This window comes from Salvelinus fontinalis, chromosome 18, assembly GCF_029448725.1.
Source record: "Salvelinus fontinalis isolate EN_2023a chromosome 18, ASM2944872v1, whole genome shotgun sequence".
NCBI classification, from domain to species: Eukaryota; Metazoa; Chordata; class Actinopteri; order Salmoniformes; family Salmonidae; genus Salvelinus; species Salvelinus fontinalis.
This window is the reverse complement of record NC_074682.1, coordinates 36529944-36547092: the sequence shown is the minus strand read 5'-3', so window position 1 is coordinate 36547092 and position 17149 is coordinate 36529944. Positions and strand designations below refer to the sequence as shown.

Sequence of the window (17149 nt, the reverse complement as noted above, 5' to 3'; positions counted from 1 at the left end):
TTTCTCTGATCATCATCTTTTTAATATCAGGACACACACACACATGCATTGCACACGCACACACACACAGATTCTCTCTCTCTTCACTAATCATAATCGCTGTTCTCTTTTCTTAATCTCCAGAAAAGCACAATTTCAGTTACACTGTGGACACGTCCCGTTGTATTAACTTTTATCTGTATGTATCTAGCTCTGCGGCAAGTAGCGCTGGGCTGGGTCATTTAACTTACTTCATCTACTCAGTCAATTTCAGAAACACTCGACACATTTACCCACATTATATTCTATCAAATATATTCGTACACGGTTCGCATCCTAAGCATTCTGTCGCTGCATGATTCATTGTTATACCTGCTCTGTGAGGATGAGTGTGTTTATCTGTAGGTTGTGTGCTTATATGATATGTTAGGTAGAGTTAATGGTAATAGTGGCTTTTATGTAAGTCGAAGACACAAAAAAGTCAAGAGTTAAGAAGAGTCATACAGATAAAGTACTGTATATAATGTCATTTAATATTGGTTCTCTATGGAAGAAGTTTAAACATGAAACATTTACAAAATATACACAAGGTGATGCATGGATCAATTAACAATAGTTATATTTCAATAATATAGGTTCAAATCAAACACTTTTTGACATGGTTTGTGCACATGGTTCCATCGGTTGCTCTCTTGTTGCGGTAAGAATGAGGGTTGGGGTTTGTAATGCTCCAGGGAAGACCAATGAACACATACAGTAGATGCACACCTTGCATCACCCAAACAATCGGGCACCTCTTGAACATAGCACCCTTGCTTTGTCTTCAATGGTGCTAACATCATACAGCAATCAACTCAAACAAATGGAGTAGGAACCAGTCACAAATATTATATCCAATATGTACAACAATAGAATACCTTAAAACATAACCCGACAAATATGGTCTAAAATGTCCAAATAGTGTCTCCCTGATTACAGCATACAAATACAATCCATCCTATTCTCAATTCTTACAAATGTCAATAATACATTTTCTCATCAAATCCCAAATATTTGATTTCCAAAAAGATTGATGAAGTGATTTTGAAAATAGCTTAGGTCATTACAACAGTGTATAACACAGTCAGTTAGGGATCTAATAGTGTGTTTTATACATTGCTATTGCTCTATCATATGGGTTGATTTCAGATGTGTGTTGATGTATGGAAAGTGCTTTGTTATTCATTGAACAGCCTGTGTAGGGTGAATGTGTAGGAAGAAAATATATAGTTTGTGTGTATTTCCCTTTCTCATGTGAAGAGGGTGTCCTTCCTTCTTGCTGGTTTGCCCCTGTCTGTCTGTTGCGGACAGAAGGACATAGTGAAGCGTGGAATCAGAGAGGAGGAATGGAACAGAATTTTGGTCTTCAATCACTGTCACCGGGAGTTATGGGTAATGGAGGATTTTTAGACCCTCGTCCCTCAACTTTGGGAGTTGAGTTGGTCTAAGATGGTGCTTTGCCATTTAACTCACAGCACACCGACTTGTTCAGCAGACTATAAGTCTATGAGTCTTTTAGAGATTTTACCAGCTCTGAGTATTGTTCATGAGGTCATAGTTCAAGAGTCTCCACCCTCCTCTTTTCCTCCATCTTGCTTTGAGATGCCTCTCAGTCCACTCATTCACCTTGTCCAACCCTGCTTCTGCACCAGTCCCAGCTTCAGCACACACAGCTCATTGAAGAGAGCCTGATGGTGACTGGCTGGTGGCTTATGGCTGGAGTGAAGGGATCATGAGGGTGTTTCCCAAGAGGACTGCCCCTTTCGGGGGTCCGATAGTCAGTGGGTGTCCCTGTGGACTGTGGTTCCTCCAGGTCCTTAGAGGTCGATGCTGAAGGCCAGCAGTTTGTCGGAGTGCAAGTTGTTGAGGGTGCGCAGGTCGGGCAGGCGCAGCAGCAGCTTGGGGAAGAGGGTGCTGTCATCAGGGCGACGGCGGGTGATGAGCGAGCGCAGGGCTTTGATCAGACTCTCCTGAAGCTGCTCCACTGCAACAACGTCAGCCATACCTGAACGGTCTGCGAGAGGAGAGGAGAGAGGGTTAGATGCCTTGCGAAAAAAGCAACACAAAACATATGTGATTTTTTAAGAGATTTAGAGTGTGTCTCTTATGAGTCTCTTACCAGCAGACACTAGCACCACAGCCATGAAGAGGGCCATCTCATCGGGCTCTAGCCCTAGAGCTCCCAGCTTCTCACTGAACTCAAACATGGAGTCCAGCAGAGTGCCCATGCCCAGCGCCCGCAGGGACATCAGGGGGTATGTTTGGCCGTTCAGGAAGGTCACCGTCTTCTCCTTGGGGTCGAACAGCGAGCAGAACCTGACCATCAGCACCTGGAAGGTGCCGGCCTTAAGCAGCATGACCTGGTCATGCTGGCTGAGACTCTGGAACCCTGGGATGCTCTTAGCAAACTCCACCACCTCCTTGACGGCCGGGGTGAAGCACTGGGAGAAGGCCTCCCATATCTGCTGGCTGGAACGATCACGGGGGGCCACGGGACATGCGTTCAGGGGACACGCCTGAGAGAGAAGGAGAGTGTTAGAATGTCTCTATGACACTCCTACAATCATGTGCGTATTGTATATATAGTAATACTAAGGAAATACACCGTATTTTAATGAGACTCACCAGAACTTTGGCACCTCCACTCAACTTCCAGGGGCAGGTAGTCTGGTTTTGAGACTTGCCGGCTGGAAAGCTGTTTTGATTGGCTTGGAAGGTCTGAGCGGACTGGCTTCCATTGGACATTGGGCATTGACTCTGATTGGATGATGGTTGGTAGGTATACTGGGCGTTGTCAACATTGTTGTTGCGTGGGCAGTGAGAGTGGGTCTGGTAGCTTTGTGTGGGGTGTGACTGGTACCCCTGAGAGGGGTTGGAATGGGAGTGGGTTTGGTGTGTCGGGTGAGAGTAGCCAGACTCATGTGCTGGATTGTTGCGGACATTGTTGTTGTTGATGTTGATGGCCATCTTGATTACTGGCTTCACATCCTCTTGGGCGAAGATGTTGTGGTAGGCAGAGGAAATGGAATCTCCAGATTCTGGACTGGCTGGGGCCTCAGAGGAAGAAGGTGAGGAGTCAATCTCCATGGATGCTGATTCGTTGAGGCTGTTCATGTAGCTCTGCATCTCGTCCAATAGCCTCTGCTTCTCACGCTTGGGGATACGCCCAAAACGCACAGCTGAGGAGAAGGAGGACAAGGGGAAAATAAGTTAGCTAATGAATTGATAATGCCGATGGCAGTTACGAGAGCTAGTATAGCAGTGGCCTGATACATATCTATCTAATTCAATCTTTTCAAATTCAATCCCTGACACTGATTGGGAGTGCAATCACTGTATGGCATGATTACTGACTAATCCTACAGGGTACAGAGAGCTGGGGGAGATTTCTCTCCTCTCTATATAACCAGTCTGTTTCAATCAACCATCAAATGACATGGTATACCACCCCCTTTCCTCTCCTCATTTGACTCCTTCATCCCCCTCTTTATCTCTCCAAACGTCCCATCCCCCTCTCTATAGTGCACCTCCTCTGCCAAAGCTATTTATAGTCTGCTACTCTATGCTACACCCCTTCCCCCAATCTCTTTCCCTCCTGCTCCCTCTATCCTGATCACTCTCTTCCTCTTTCTACCTCGCCCCTCTCTGTGTTTCTGTTAAGCACTCGTTCTTTTCTCTATGAAAAAAGGTTACTGGATTAGCTGGAGTAAACATTGTCATTGACCGAGTGACAGAGTGAGGGAGGAGAGGAGATGTCAACGTAGAGGAGAGTAGAAGGTAAAGGACTGAGAGGGTGAAGGAGTAAGAGGGTGAGGAGGTAATATGGTATGAGTAAAGGGGTGAAGGAAATAAGAGGACGATTGAATGAGAGTTAGGGATCAAGGGAATGAGAATGAGAGTGAAGGGTAAAAAGCTGGAAAGGGAAAATGGGTTAGATGAGTGACATCAAAAATGTAGTTTTAAATGAATGCCTTGTATTCATACATTAAATCTTCAAATATCAAAGGTATCAAAAAAAAGCAACACCTATGCTGTGATAATAGAGCCTTTTCAGTAATTGGTGCAATGGTGCAATGGCGCAATGGTGCAATGGCGGGTAATTTTCCTCCTCACTAACGTTTTCCTTTTATAGGTCACCTCAAAATGTTTGCTCCAGAAAAGTAGATGATTTATTATCACCTAGTTTAGAGAGATCTCAGGAGGGTACGGTGGCCTGTAGGGAAATGATGCCATACAGGAGAGGGATGGAGCTGAGCCTCTAACTGTACCAACATCCAATAATATTTGAATAGTTTACCAGTATTAGAACATGGCCTATTACATTTATTTGTAATTATTTTTATTTTACCTTTATTTAACTAGGCAAGTCAGTTCAGAACAAATTCTTATTTTCAATGACAGCCTAGGAACAGTGGGTTAACTGCCTTGTTCAGGGGCAGAATGACAGATTTTTACCTTGTCAGCTCAGGGATTCGATCTTGCAACCTTTCAGTTACTAGTCCAACGCTCTAACCACTAGGCTACATGCCTGTATGTTATAGACTTTAGATGTGCAAACACTTTCAATCTGACACAGATGGTATAATGAAGTGGCCTCTGACCTAATTGACAAAAATAAACAGTATTTGCAACTATTTTTCCCAGGACTGAATACTACTGGGACTCCCCAGCTGCTTCTGTCATCAGTCAGAGATGGAGAAGGAGTGGAAGAAAGAACAGAAGGAGAGAGAGAACGGATGGGGCATCAAGGTGGTGTGACTGAAGAACGAGAATGATGCCAGATATAGATGGAATGTTCTCTTACCATCTCTGGACATGCCCACGGAGAGACACTTCTTGAAACGGCAGTGCTGGCAGCGGTTGCGGTTCATGCGCATGATCAGACAGCTTTCATTCTTCACACACATCTTGTAGTGGATGTTCTGCTGGATGCTGCGGCGGAAGAAACCCTTGCAGCCTTCACAGGCGTGAACGCCGTAATGGAAGCCAGACGCGATGTCCCCACACACCTTACACAGGAGCACCATGCCTCCTGTCTCTGTGAGGTACACAAAGAGAGGAATGATTGGTTAGACATTGCAATAAACAAATATAATAAGAAAAAATGAAAAAGCCAGTGGAAGTGGTACTTACTGGTGAAGGTGCCAGTGAAGCCGCAGGGCCTCTTGGCCACCATAGGGTGGGCGTAGGTATTGCCAGAGGATGTAGTGCTTGTAGAGGCATTGGCTTCAGGGAACTGGAAGACTAGTTTGGGTGAAGGTCCTCCCCTGTTCTCCCCTCTTTCTCTCTTCAGAGGGCCGATCTCGGGGAAGGAGACAGGCTCAGGAGATGAGGATTGGGAGTGGGAGGACCGTGGGGACTGGGTCTGGTACCCGCTGGAGGGGCTGCCAGGGCTGGGGCTGGCACTACCAGATGAGCCAGCATACAGTATCACACCACCTGGAGGGCAAAGAGGACGAGAAGAGAGAGAGAAGTTAGTGTCACTGCTGTCACCGTGTCACAAGGAAGCAGACAGAAGGCTATGCTGCCAGCAAACTATCTGTGCAAACATGCATAGATCAATATCTATATTTGTGTTGAAATAGTTCCACACGCACACAGACAGGCACACAATGTAGGTAGGTCAACTAACAGATAAGTGTTGAGCAATAGGCTACTTTGATTAGGTGCCTGTCTTTACTTGGCTGGGTTACCAAACATGAACACACCTCCTGCCTGTGCAGTCGACATTTAAACCATAACCAGTCTCAAAGATGCCGATAAAAGGTCAAAGAAGGTCAGAATGTGCCTGGAGAATGAGGTCAAATCTAACTGGGGACTGACTTGATATTTGTCAATAGTCTTTTTCCAAAATGTGCATATAAGACTTCAAAACAAGCATTTTCATTCTAGCTTTGACTAATTCAGTGTTAGATGATGTGGGACCTTGAATTTATACAAAAACAAAATAATAAAACAATTCCAACAATGGCCAGGTTTTGATACAAATATTTCTTGGCTATATAAGTTACTCAAAGTTCTTACTCAAATTCTTCAATGTTCGAAAGCAAGTTGGGGATGTAAACTCGGTAATGTCTCATTACTCCCTCCCTCCCTCCCTCCCTCACTGTAAAGATCGTGCTCTGTGTACGAGAAGAGCGACAGCCCCTCACGTGTACACTGAGCCAGCCAGCCTGGAGCGAGCTGCCTCCTCGCTCTAAAAACAAGCCTTGCTTTTCCCCCTGGCGGCACGCCCGGAGCTTGCTCAAACCGCCAGCCACCTGACCGCCGACTCACATGGACTCCTGACACAGTTCCCGTTAGGGCTCACAAGGCGCTTTCCGCAGTCCCGTGTAGACAACAGCCGCAGTACAATAACAGGCAGCTGGGAGCTCACGTTTGAAAGAGAGAGGGCTTTAGTACTGTACGTACAGAGGGAAGGCAGAGCAGGCTACTGTGTGTATACTGCCATGCATTCCACTGAGTCTCCGGAAACCCAGAGGGGGCGACATACAAAGCTGTTTTGTTGGTGTTTTTCTCAGTCAAGAGAAGTTATATACATCACAAACCCGTGCCCACATAGATTGAATGATTTTTTCAGTGACAGAACAAGCAAATTAAAGCATTCTTACACATAGGCTATGTCCAACTGCAAGCCCATAGGTGTTACATCAGTTCCTTTGAACCTTATTATGTGAGTTACAATTCATGCAGTTACAGTTGAAGTCGGAAGTTTACATACACTTAGGTTGGAGTCATAAAAACTTGTTTTTCAACCACTCCACAAATTTCTTGTTAACAAACTATAGTTTTGGGAAAGTCGGTTTGGACATCTACTTTGTGCATGACACAAGTCATTTTTCCAACAATTGTTTACATACAGATTATTTCACTTATAACTCACTGCATCACAAATCCAGTGGGTCAGAAGTTTACATACACTAAGTTAACTGTGCCTTCAAACAGCTTGGAAAATTCCAGAACATTATGTGATGGCTTTAGAAGCTTATGATAGGCTAATTGACATAATTTGAGTCAATTGGAGGTGTACCTGTGGATGTATTTCAAGGCCTACCTTCAAACTCAGTGCCTCTTTGCTTGACATCATGGGAAAATCAATAGAAATCAGCCACAACCTCAGAAAAATAATTGTAGACCTCCACAAGTCTGGTTCATCCTTGGGAGCAATTTCCAAATGCACGAAGGTACCACGTTCATCTGTACAAACAATAGTAAGCAAGTATAAACACCATGGGACCACGCAGCCGTCATACCGCTCAGGAAGGAGACGCATTCTGTCACCTAGAGATGAACGTACTTTGGTGCGAAAAGTGCAAATGAATCCCAGAACAACAGCAAAGGACCTTGTGAAGATGCTGGAGGAAACAGGTTCAAAAGTATCTATATCCACAGTAAAACGAGTCCTATATCAACATAACCTGAAAGGCCGCTCAGCAAGGAAGAAGCCACTGCTCCAAATCCGCCATAAAAAAGCCAGACTACGGTTTGCATCTGCACATGGGGACAAAAACTTTTGGGAGAAATGTCCTCTGGTCTGATGAAACAAAAAATAGTACTGTTTGGCCATAATGCCCATAGTTATGTTTGGAGGAAAAGGGTGGATGCTTGCAAGCCGAAGAACACCTTCCCAACCGTGAAGCACGGGGGTGGCAGCATCATGTTGTGGGGTGCTTTGCTGCAGGAGGGACTGGTGCACTTCACAAAATAGATTGCATCATGAGGGAAGAAAATTATGTGGATATATTGAAGCAACATCTCAAGACATCAGTCAGGAAGTTAAAGCTTGGTTGCAAATGGGTAATCTCAATGGACAATGACCACAAGCATACTTCCAAAGTTGTGGCAAAATGGCTTAAGGACAACAAAGTCATGGTATTGGAGTGGCCATCACAAAGCCCTGACATCAATCCTATAGCAAATGTGTTTTCAGAACTGAAAAAGCGTGTGCAAGCAAGGAGGCCTACAAACCTGATTCAGTTACACCAGCTCTGTCAGGAGGAATGGGCCAAAATTCAACCAACTTATTGTGGGAAGCTTGTGGAAGGCTACCCGAAACAAGTTAAACAATTTAAAGGCAATGCTATCAAATACTAATTGAGTGTATGTAAACTTCTGACCCACTGGGAATGTGACAAAAGAAATAAAAGCTGAAATAAATAATTCTCTCTATCATTATTCTGACATTTCACATTCTTAAAATAAAGTGATGATCCGAACAGACTTAAAACAGGAAGTTTTTAATAAGATTAAATGTCAAGGAATTGTGAAAAACTGGGTTTAAATGTATTTGGCTAAGGTGTATGTAAACTTCTGACTTCAACTGTAGTTATCTGACTGATTACACACCTGATTGCATATAATTTCAATCAGACTTTTATGTTTTCAATACAGGTCAGACAAATGTGCAAATTCAATAGCATATGACTCCAATATCTTGACTGTCAGTTTTTTTTCATATTTGCATCCTTTACCCCCTTTTTCCCGGGGACCTTGAATTATCTATGAAACATCATGTAGATCTGCCTCCTGCCTTCCCGTCTTTCTCTCTCTGCTGGAGGAGACACGTGCTGCTGGCTGGGAATGTCTGTTTAGCTTAAATTGAGTGTGCCTGATTGTAATTCCTCTGCCAGCACGTGTCAACACTGACTGACGGAGATTAACTCTGCTTCACTGTTTGCATGTGGCTTCCTCTACTTCCCCTTCCTCTATCTGACAGTCTGACTTTAAATCCCCCCCAACACACACACACACTGCCCTATTGCACTCCTCTTTATCCTCTCACATCCCCACATACATACAGCCCCATGTGAAGTTTAGGCTCCACACCCACCTAAGTTGTTTCCAGTGATTCTCACATAGTCCTGAGTTGTTGGTTAGGTTTCCAGTGTCAGGTGGCAGCACTGTGAGGGTAACCTGACCCCTGGCCTTCTCTTTGGCAGAGAAAGAGTAATTTACCAGGAACCTGAGTGTGGCCTGGAGCACTACACTATGACACAGGTGACGACATGTGATATGTGGGGTAAGGCTGTATGACACAGAGCTAGCTTAAACAAATAGACAGTAACTAACCCCTCTTTCCTTCCTCTTTCATGGGAGTCCCATCCACCCTTAGATGGGAATCAGCCAGGTGGCATGTTTGTATACCATATGTATAGCATATCTATAAGGAAACGCCCTTTACTAACTTCCTTACCCTCTCGTGAAATGGGGTGGCACGTGGACCACTTGGCCATGAGGTAAGAGTCAGGTGGGAAAACACTCAGCTTGGACAGAAATACATATCTTTCAAACCAAATATGAAATGTATTTTATTTACCTCTAACCCTAATTGTATAAAGACCAAATAGCTCATAAACCATATTGTAATTATGTCCTTTATAACATGACAATCTAATAACTATGAGTTGAGTTTATTAAAAGCCCACATCCCTTCCCATCTGATAACCAGGCTTCTCACCTTCCCCCCTGTCCTAAAGTCACATATATAATGGTACCATAGCCACTGCTGTTGTAGAACCTCCATACTCTGTCACTGAGGTTGAGGTCAGCTTTATCTCCAGTGTTTAGAGGGAAGTCAGCTAAACGGCCAGGGCTTAAATCAGGTGAGGAGACTCATGTGTGAGCTAATCTGATAGTGGGCAGGGTTGGAGGGAAGTGTCCGACAACGTGAGTCACACCAATGCCCTCCCTCTCTCGGTGACCCGTAACACCCTTACTCACTCCATCCTTCCCTTGTTCCCTCCAGACACTGTCTCCTTGTGTAATCTATAATCTCATTGGCCTTCATTTGTAAGTGTTTGGTGGTTTACTGAAAGAGTGACTCTATAAATAAATTACAGTGAATAAGACTGATATTCTGAAGGGAAAAATTGGTTAAAAACAAAAATACATTGAATACCAGTAGAGTAATAATAATATATTTTCCAGTTACTAATATAAACAGAATAGTCTGTGCAATTATTGGCACAAGAAGTAGGGCAATACAACAATTATCTTGGAGTAGAAGCCTATAGATACTTTGACATAGTAAGCAAACATATTATAGCTGTATTATACAGACAGACTAGACGACCATTCAAACAGAATGTTCGAGGTTTTGAGTTCGCTAGTTAGGTTTATTTGTCAGGGTCATTTGTGATATCAATGAGTGGACTATTGCTACAATGTAGGCTATCCTCAACACGTGACATTTTGGCTATTGATACGATGTATAAGAAATGTATCACAATATCCGCTATATTGGATATACTGTATAATACGTCATACTATTCAGTTGTCTTTCCCAAAGAAAATATATCGGCGTAAAGAAATAAACACAAACCTAGTTAATAGGCTGATAAACGTTCTGACACTGACCAATCTCTTGCAAAGGCATAACAGGAGTCCCCCGGAAAGGCTGTGAGTAAGCCGGGAGCGCGCGAGTAAGACGAATAAATTCGGGAGGGCGGGGTGGGAATCACGCGCGGCACGTGGATGCTGAAGTTAATGCACGTGATGTCGCGCTAGGCATGCACTCGGGTAAATCAAGAGCATGATGTCCACCATTATCAGACGGTTGCCATGCATGTAATGGCTCAGATACTTATTAGACTCGAGGACATGGCTGTAAATAGGGGGCGCGGTAATTCCATACCAATGCCACAATCCCGTTACCTGCTGTCTTCGCGGGGAAATACTGTATCTTTGGCAATGGAGTTATTCCAGCCTCAACTGTGTAGCTAATAACATTACGTTTATGGTAATTGCTTCCTATTATCAGTGGCACCTGACTCAAAATGCAATGCTTGTGTATTGAATATTTAATTAATGCTATTAGAATATCATTCACTTTAGAATAGTGAGTGGTAAATGTAGTCACCTAGTACAGGGATTTCCTTTATTAGGGAACCACCCCCATATTGTGTCCTGCAGAGATGAATTTACTGCTATGAATGTATGTCCTATGGAGGCCAACTTGGTCAACATATCTGTTGAAATTAAGGTTGACCACTACTCATTATTGAGAGTGGGCTTGTGGGCATCATTCCACTGATGCCAGTGATCCATTAGCCAATAGGATATGGTTGTCACCCAAACATATATTTAATTTAACTTAGTGTAATTCATATTTGCATAAATACTTTTTGTATTCCATTTCTCGTATTTTTAAATATCTTATTATATAGTATTGGTGAAATTGTTTTGACTAGCTCTGCTGGCATATGCAATCCATCAGGGAAGATAATGATAAAACAGTTTTTGTGATCTATTCCCCATCTATTTAATTTGGATCTGGCTTAAATAGCTGTTTGTTCTTAAAAGTTGGCCTTCAAGTCATGACCAGTTCCTTAATAAATTGCTTTGGCTCACATGTCTATGGAATAGGCGTGATAGGTTATTCACACATGTGTTGAGAGAGCAAAAAGTTGCGCAGCAGCGCTGAACAAGGGGGGAGTCACTAGACAGGGTGCGTGACCAGTCTGTCAATGAGTCACAGACCCGTAAACACGCAATCTCAGGTCAAAGAAGGGAACACCTTTCTGGAGTAGTGCTGATGAAAGGATTCGAATGGCTTTGTTTTCCCCACGTCATCCGGTTTGATTAGATTGTGCCAACAATTCTAAACTCTCCAAGTCAAGGCAACTTTAAGCACAAAGTGCATCTGCGTAACAGAGAATCAAAGTTGTTCCAAATGATGTAAAGTAACAATATATCCCTAAAATAATATTGTATGATTAGAAACTGACTAGGCACATGAAGGATAGCCCAGCTATAGCACGACAGAGCATGTAAGGTCGGACCGGTGCTGCACATGAGTTGTAGCCCAAAGGCCATCGGTTGGCGATATTGAGTCGTTTCATTTTATCATCCAAAGGGAATGTATGCAGCCAGCTATACACCCGCCATCCCCCGTGGGCCGGTTCGTACATAAAACATTCTCCATTCAGGATGCAAAGGTGTCGATTTCGTGCTTCACTCGATTTAATGGTGAGAAGGCAGAAAATAAAAACATTTTCCTCCACCATGCTAAAGTGGCTAATGCTATTCCCGGTTGTTGCGTTTCACATTCAGCCAATCAGGTTGCAGCAGTCTGCTACGACACCAGGGGTGAAAAAAACAGACTGCTGCAACCTGATTAGATTAATGCATTGGAGGGTCGTTGAAGTGGATTTGTCCCAGTTGTATGTGGTAAATACTACCTTCCCACTTGGTTGTAAATGCAGCAAAAGGCTTGATGATTAGTTGACAAGATGACTCCAATGTTGTACATAAACCCTGGATAACTAATATTGACACTCCCCAATAAGAGCAGTCCTCCATAGGAATGAATGGAATTGTACAGTATTTCAATTAAATGCTTCAAGGACAAAATTACATGTATTTATGATTGGTTGTAATCTCTAAAAAGATATAGTTATTTTTTTAATGTATTTTTTTTTAACTAGGCAAGTCAGTTAAGAACAAATTACTATTTACAATGACGCCTACCCCAGCCAAACTCTAACCTTTAAGGAAAATATTTGTATATTATTTTTTATTTCATGTTTAGCTCACATAATATAATTTAAAAGTATGCATTACAGTGTCTGTAATATAATACATGTTACAAAAACGAATGTTGACAAATAATACATAATACATTTCTATAGCTTCCCAAATACTTTTTACAACGGTGTAGGTGTGCCAAGATGGAGGCGAGATGGCTTCAACACAGCGCCCCCTATTAGTCATCTAGTGTATTTATAAATCATTGCTTGAATCAGGTGTGCTAGCTCTGGAATAGATCAAATACATGGAAGGGCTGGGTGTCCCCGAAGAGAGGTTTGAGAACCTCTACAACTCAATGAAGGCTTGGCAACCTTCAGGTTTATGGATCAAGCTTCATAAATTACATTTCATTCATGTATCCATTTATATGGATATGCAGTGTAGCCGCTGGCAATACATGATGACATGAACAATCAACTCATTCATTCTCAAATAATAACATTTTAAAAAGACAATCACAGGAACTGCCCTGCGTATTACCATTACGCACGGAAGGTATAGCCTATGTACCAAACACAGTGAAGGAAAATGCCCACATAGTACACATTACATTTACTCAGTAGTGTTAATTTACAAGTACAGTATAGGCAAATATATTGATACCTTAGCCTACAGCTGACAATAGCATAGATTGGTAATAACGTAATGAAACTCACCAGGGCTGTTTTCCATGTTTTCCGGTGTTTGGTTGATTTATAAACGGTATTAAAATTATTTAATGTTGGTTTTTCTCTGCGTCAATGAGGAGTTTCGTTGATATAGGTCATACAGTCATGAACCGCTAAAAAAGCATAGAGTGGGTAGCCAATCCCAATGACAAAAGCAATGAGACTGTGCGCAGGTCCTTCAAACCCGTCAAGTGTGAAAGATATCAAAACTGATTTAAAGTTGAGCAAAACCTAAACAGGTTTCGGTTTGGCGAAATAGTTACAAATCGTCTCCAATGTGCGTAATTGCGAACAGGTTCAGTGCCTTTGTTGCCCGTAGCCTGGTTCGCTTGGTGTCCGTAGGTCGTGTGATGTACAGTAGTCTGAACTAAACGTTCTTTGAAAATAAATTCCAAGCATTCAGCTCTAGTGCCAGTGTAGTTACCATCAACATCTCCAAAGACAGACGTGTGGGAGTAGTTTAAGCCCCCATTAATAGGCAATCCACTTCGCCCACACTAACCAGCACGTTTTCAGGTGTCTGAGAAATGTGACCAGTTTTTTTTGGCCCCCGTTTTTTTTGTTCCTTTCGATCTCTGTCGTAGGTTTTGTATGCTAGGGATTACACTCTCTCTCTTTTTCTCTCTTTCTCTCTGTATGCCTATGTCACACTCTATTAGAATATCTCATCCACCTCTTTTACTCCACCTTTCTTTATTCGTTCTCACGTTTTCATTGGTGGAGAGCTAGAGTGGAGGCGAGACAGTTGGACTCACTCGACATTGGAATGCTGGTAAAGCTCCACTGCATGTGCGCGCGGCATGTGAGCCACCGAACACGATGTCCTACTGACACACATTCTATGCAAATGTCAGAGGCCTTGTGATAAGAAGGGAGGAGGGAGGGGGCTAGCACATTGAAGTAGGCGGAGCTCACCGTGACTACCGCTCCCTCCACCCTTCCTCCTCTCCACCACGTTCTGCCTTCAGAAGCGAATCTGTTTTTGCTAGAATCTCAGCATCGGAAATTGGCATGATGAGAATGTGGGTCAACATCAGTTATGAAAAAACACATCAAATTGCAAAGTTTCTGTAAAGGCACATCGTAGGCATCCCGGGTGCCCACGTTTTTTGAGCATAAACATGGATCTGAATTTAGGTCATTGAGCTCCGCTGGAGGGACTCATCTCAGTACATGCGTTTCAAGTTTTCTTATCACATAGCGGGTTTTGAATAAATAAGTCATGATGAGTGACGCAGATGTATACAACTAGGTTATAACATATTATTATACAACTGGTCAAATAGGGGTTGTTTGTGTTATGTTTTCTCTGTGGCAGCTGGTTAGATTTTGTCAATGCTGATAGGCTGCTAGACGTCATCACTTTTAAACCATTGTAGGCCTATAATAGCCTATAGCCAGAGAATGTCCTCACGTGTTATCCGTAATGAAGCAGCGCCACTCCGTGGTGGAGTTCACTGTGCCGCGGCTCACTCCTGCTGGCCAAACGTTATGGTTTGCAGGGGCAGTATGTGAATTATATATGCGTCATATGGCACAAGCTTTATACCACGTTGCTTCTGATTCAAGAAAAGTTTATAGCCTAGAGTCATTCGTCATTATCATGTTTCAGACATTGCTCATTGTTGGTCATATAAACATACATGAAACTGGGCCCTCTGGGTATTACTGTAGTCTCGAAAACCTGATCCTAGGCAACACAGGAACTACTATACTGCCCATATTACTACTTTATCCGCTTTAATAAAATACTGTATGCATTTCGCAAGTGTCTCGTTTGCATCAACTACCTTAACTAAAACCATTGCAAAGGTTCATACTTGACCTCGTATTTTTCCTAGTTCCCAGTTGTTTTCCCAGTTGTTTTTCATGACTTCAGTGATCTTCAGGTCGGAAAGTCGGAGCTCTATAAATAAGCCCGAGTTCCCGAGTTGGATGACCATTAAAATCGAGTTTTCCAGTCGGAGCTCGTTTTTCCCCCAGTTTCCGTTTGTTTTTAACGCACTGAAGGCGGAGATTTCCGAGTTCCCAGTTGTTTTGAACGCGGCAATAGTCCCCGGATTTTTTTTCACCCATTATCGACGTAGACGGTTTTCTAGACTAGTATTAATGTGTACTTACGCACAGAATGACACGAAAGTACTTCAGTTTACAGTAATACCAAAATGATTTATATCAACTCATATTTAGAATCGGTAACTGACACGTTATTAAGCACAACATAAATGTGGCATAACATTATTTTTAATGGAACATCAAAGAAGTTTGTAGGATTTTGAATAAATAAGTGTGACAAAGTTGATTGGTTATGAAACACTTGACCAGAGTTGCTTGGTTATTATGACACACTTAATCACACTTAGCCACTGATTCCATACCTCAGTGTGTGTATAGGCTACTGTAAGTAGGCCACAATATATTGACTGTTTCACCAACTGTAGTTGCGAGGGATTGATTATCGGGTTTTATTTGTAGGGTCATAGTATTTGTACATCGTCTTTAAATGGATACATGGTGCTGTCTCTCTCTAGTGGACGGACTATTTCTTACTCTACCCTGGCAAGGGTAGCCTTTGACACGACAGCCAGATCCATGTCCTCACGTGTTTTTTGTAATGAAGCAGCGCCACTCGCTGGTGGAGTTCATTGTGCCGCGGCTCACTCCTTCTGGTCAAACGTTATGGTTTAGCAGGGCAGTAGGTGATTTATTTATGCATCATATGGCACAAGCTTCAGACCACGTTGTTTCCGATTCAAGAAACGTGTGTAAAGTTAGTCGTCATTATCATGTTTCAGATATTGGTCATTGGTCATATAACTAACTAATCATGAAACTGCTCCCTTTGTGTATTGCGCAGAACTACACTTAATTCCTACAGTTTACAGAATTTAGAAACTATTTTTATCAACTCATGTTCAGAATGTGTAAATTACACATTCAGAAGTACAACATATACAGTACCAGTCAAAGTTTGGACACACCTACTCATTCAAGGGTTTTTCTTTATTATTTTGTATTTTCTACATTGTAGAATAATAGGGAAGACATCAAAACTATGAAATAACACATATGAAATCCTGTAGTAACCATATATATATGATATTTGATATTCTTCAAAGTAGCCACCCTTTGCCTTGAGGTAAAGGACTAAGTCCATATTATGGCAAGAACTGCTCAAATAAGCAACGAGAAACAACAGTCCATCATTACTTTAAGACATGAAGGTCAGTCAATCTGGAAAATTTCAAAAACTTCGACCGTTTCTTCAAGTGCAGTCGCGAAAAACATCAAGCACTATGATGAAACCGGCTCTCATGAGGACCACCACAGGAAAGAAAGACCCAGAGTTACCTCTGCTGCAGAGGATAAGTTCAGTAGAGTTAACTGGACCTCAGATTGCAGCCCAAATAAATGCTTCGCAGAGTTCAAGTAACAGACACATTTCAACATCAACTGTTCAGAGACTGCGTGAATCAGGCCTTCATTGTCGAATTGCTGTAAAGAAACCACTACTAAAGGACACCAATTAGAAGAAGAGACTTGCTTGGGCCAAGAAACATGAGCAATGGACATTAGACTGGTGGAAATCTGTCCTTTGGTCTGATGAGTCCAAATTTGCAATTTTTGGTTCCAACTGCCGTGTCTTTGTGAGACGTAGAGTAGGTGAACGGATGATCTCCGCATGTGTGGTTCCCACCGTGAAACATGGAGGAGGAGGTGTGATGGTGTGGGGGTGCTTTGCTGGTGACACTGTCAGTGATTTATTTAGAATTCAAGGCACACTTAACCAGCATGGCTATCACAGCATTCTGCAGCTATACGCCATCCCATTTGGTTTGCACTTGGTGGGACTATCATTTGTTTTTCAACAGGACACTGACCCAACACACCTCCAGGCTGTGTAAGTGCTATTTGACCAAGAAGGAGAGTGATGG

At 42.7% G+C, this 17149-nt stretch overlaps 1 protein-coding gene across 2 annotated transcripts; it reads right to left on the bottom strand.

The window, feature by feature from the left end:
• Positions 1 to 491: 491 nt before the first annotated feature.
• LOC129815434 (nuclear receptor subfamily 1 group D member 1-like) lies at positions 492 to 15276 on the bottom strand. Of its 2 annotated transcripts, none has more exons than XM_055869269.1 (6): positions 15040 to 15276; positions 5152 to 5457; positions 4823 to 5056; positions 2644 to 3197; positions 2138 to 2534; positions 492 to 2032 (listed from the first exon to the last, which is right to left on the bottom strand). In XM_055869269.1, exons 1-6 carry the CDS (start codon positions 15155 to 15157, stop codon positions 1836 to 1838), a joined length of 1806 nt encoding a protein of 601 aa, XP_055725244.1. In that variant the 5' UTR covers positions 15158 to 15276; the 3' UTR covers positions 492 to 1835. The 2 variants fall into 2 exon arrangements, with proteins under 2 accessions (XP_055725244.1, XP_055725243.1); XM_055869268.1 differs by lacking the exon at positions 15040 to 15276 and adding an exon at positions 13203 to 14034.
• Between the last annotated feature and the right edge of the window lie 1873 nt (positions 15277 to 17149).

Excerpts from the sequence above, each read along its gene's own strand:
- LOC129815434 (XM_055869269.1), bottom strand. The coding sequence starts at position 15,157 with ATGGTCATCCAACTCGGGAACTCGGGCTTATTTATAGAGCTCCGACTT. Across the intron at positions 5,458-15,039 it reads GGAACTAGGAAAAATACGAG|GTGGTGTGATACTGTATGCT; the intron begins GTCAAGTATGAA and ends TTTGCCCTCCAG. Across the intron at positions 3,198-4,822 it reads CGTGGGCATGTCCAGAGATG|CTGTGCGTTTTGGGCGTATC; the intron begins GTAAGAGAACAT and ends CCTTCTCCTCAG.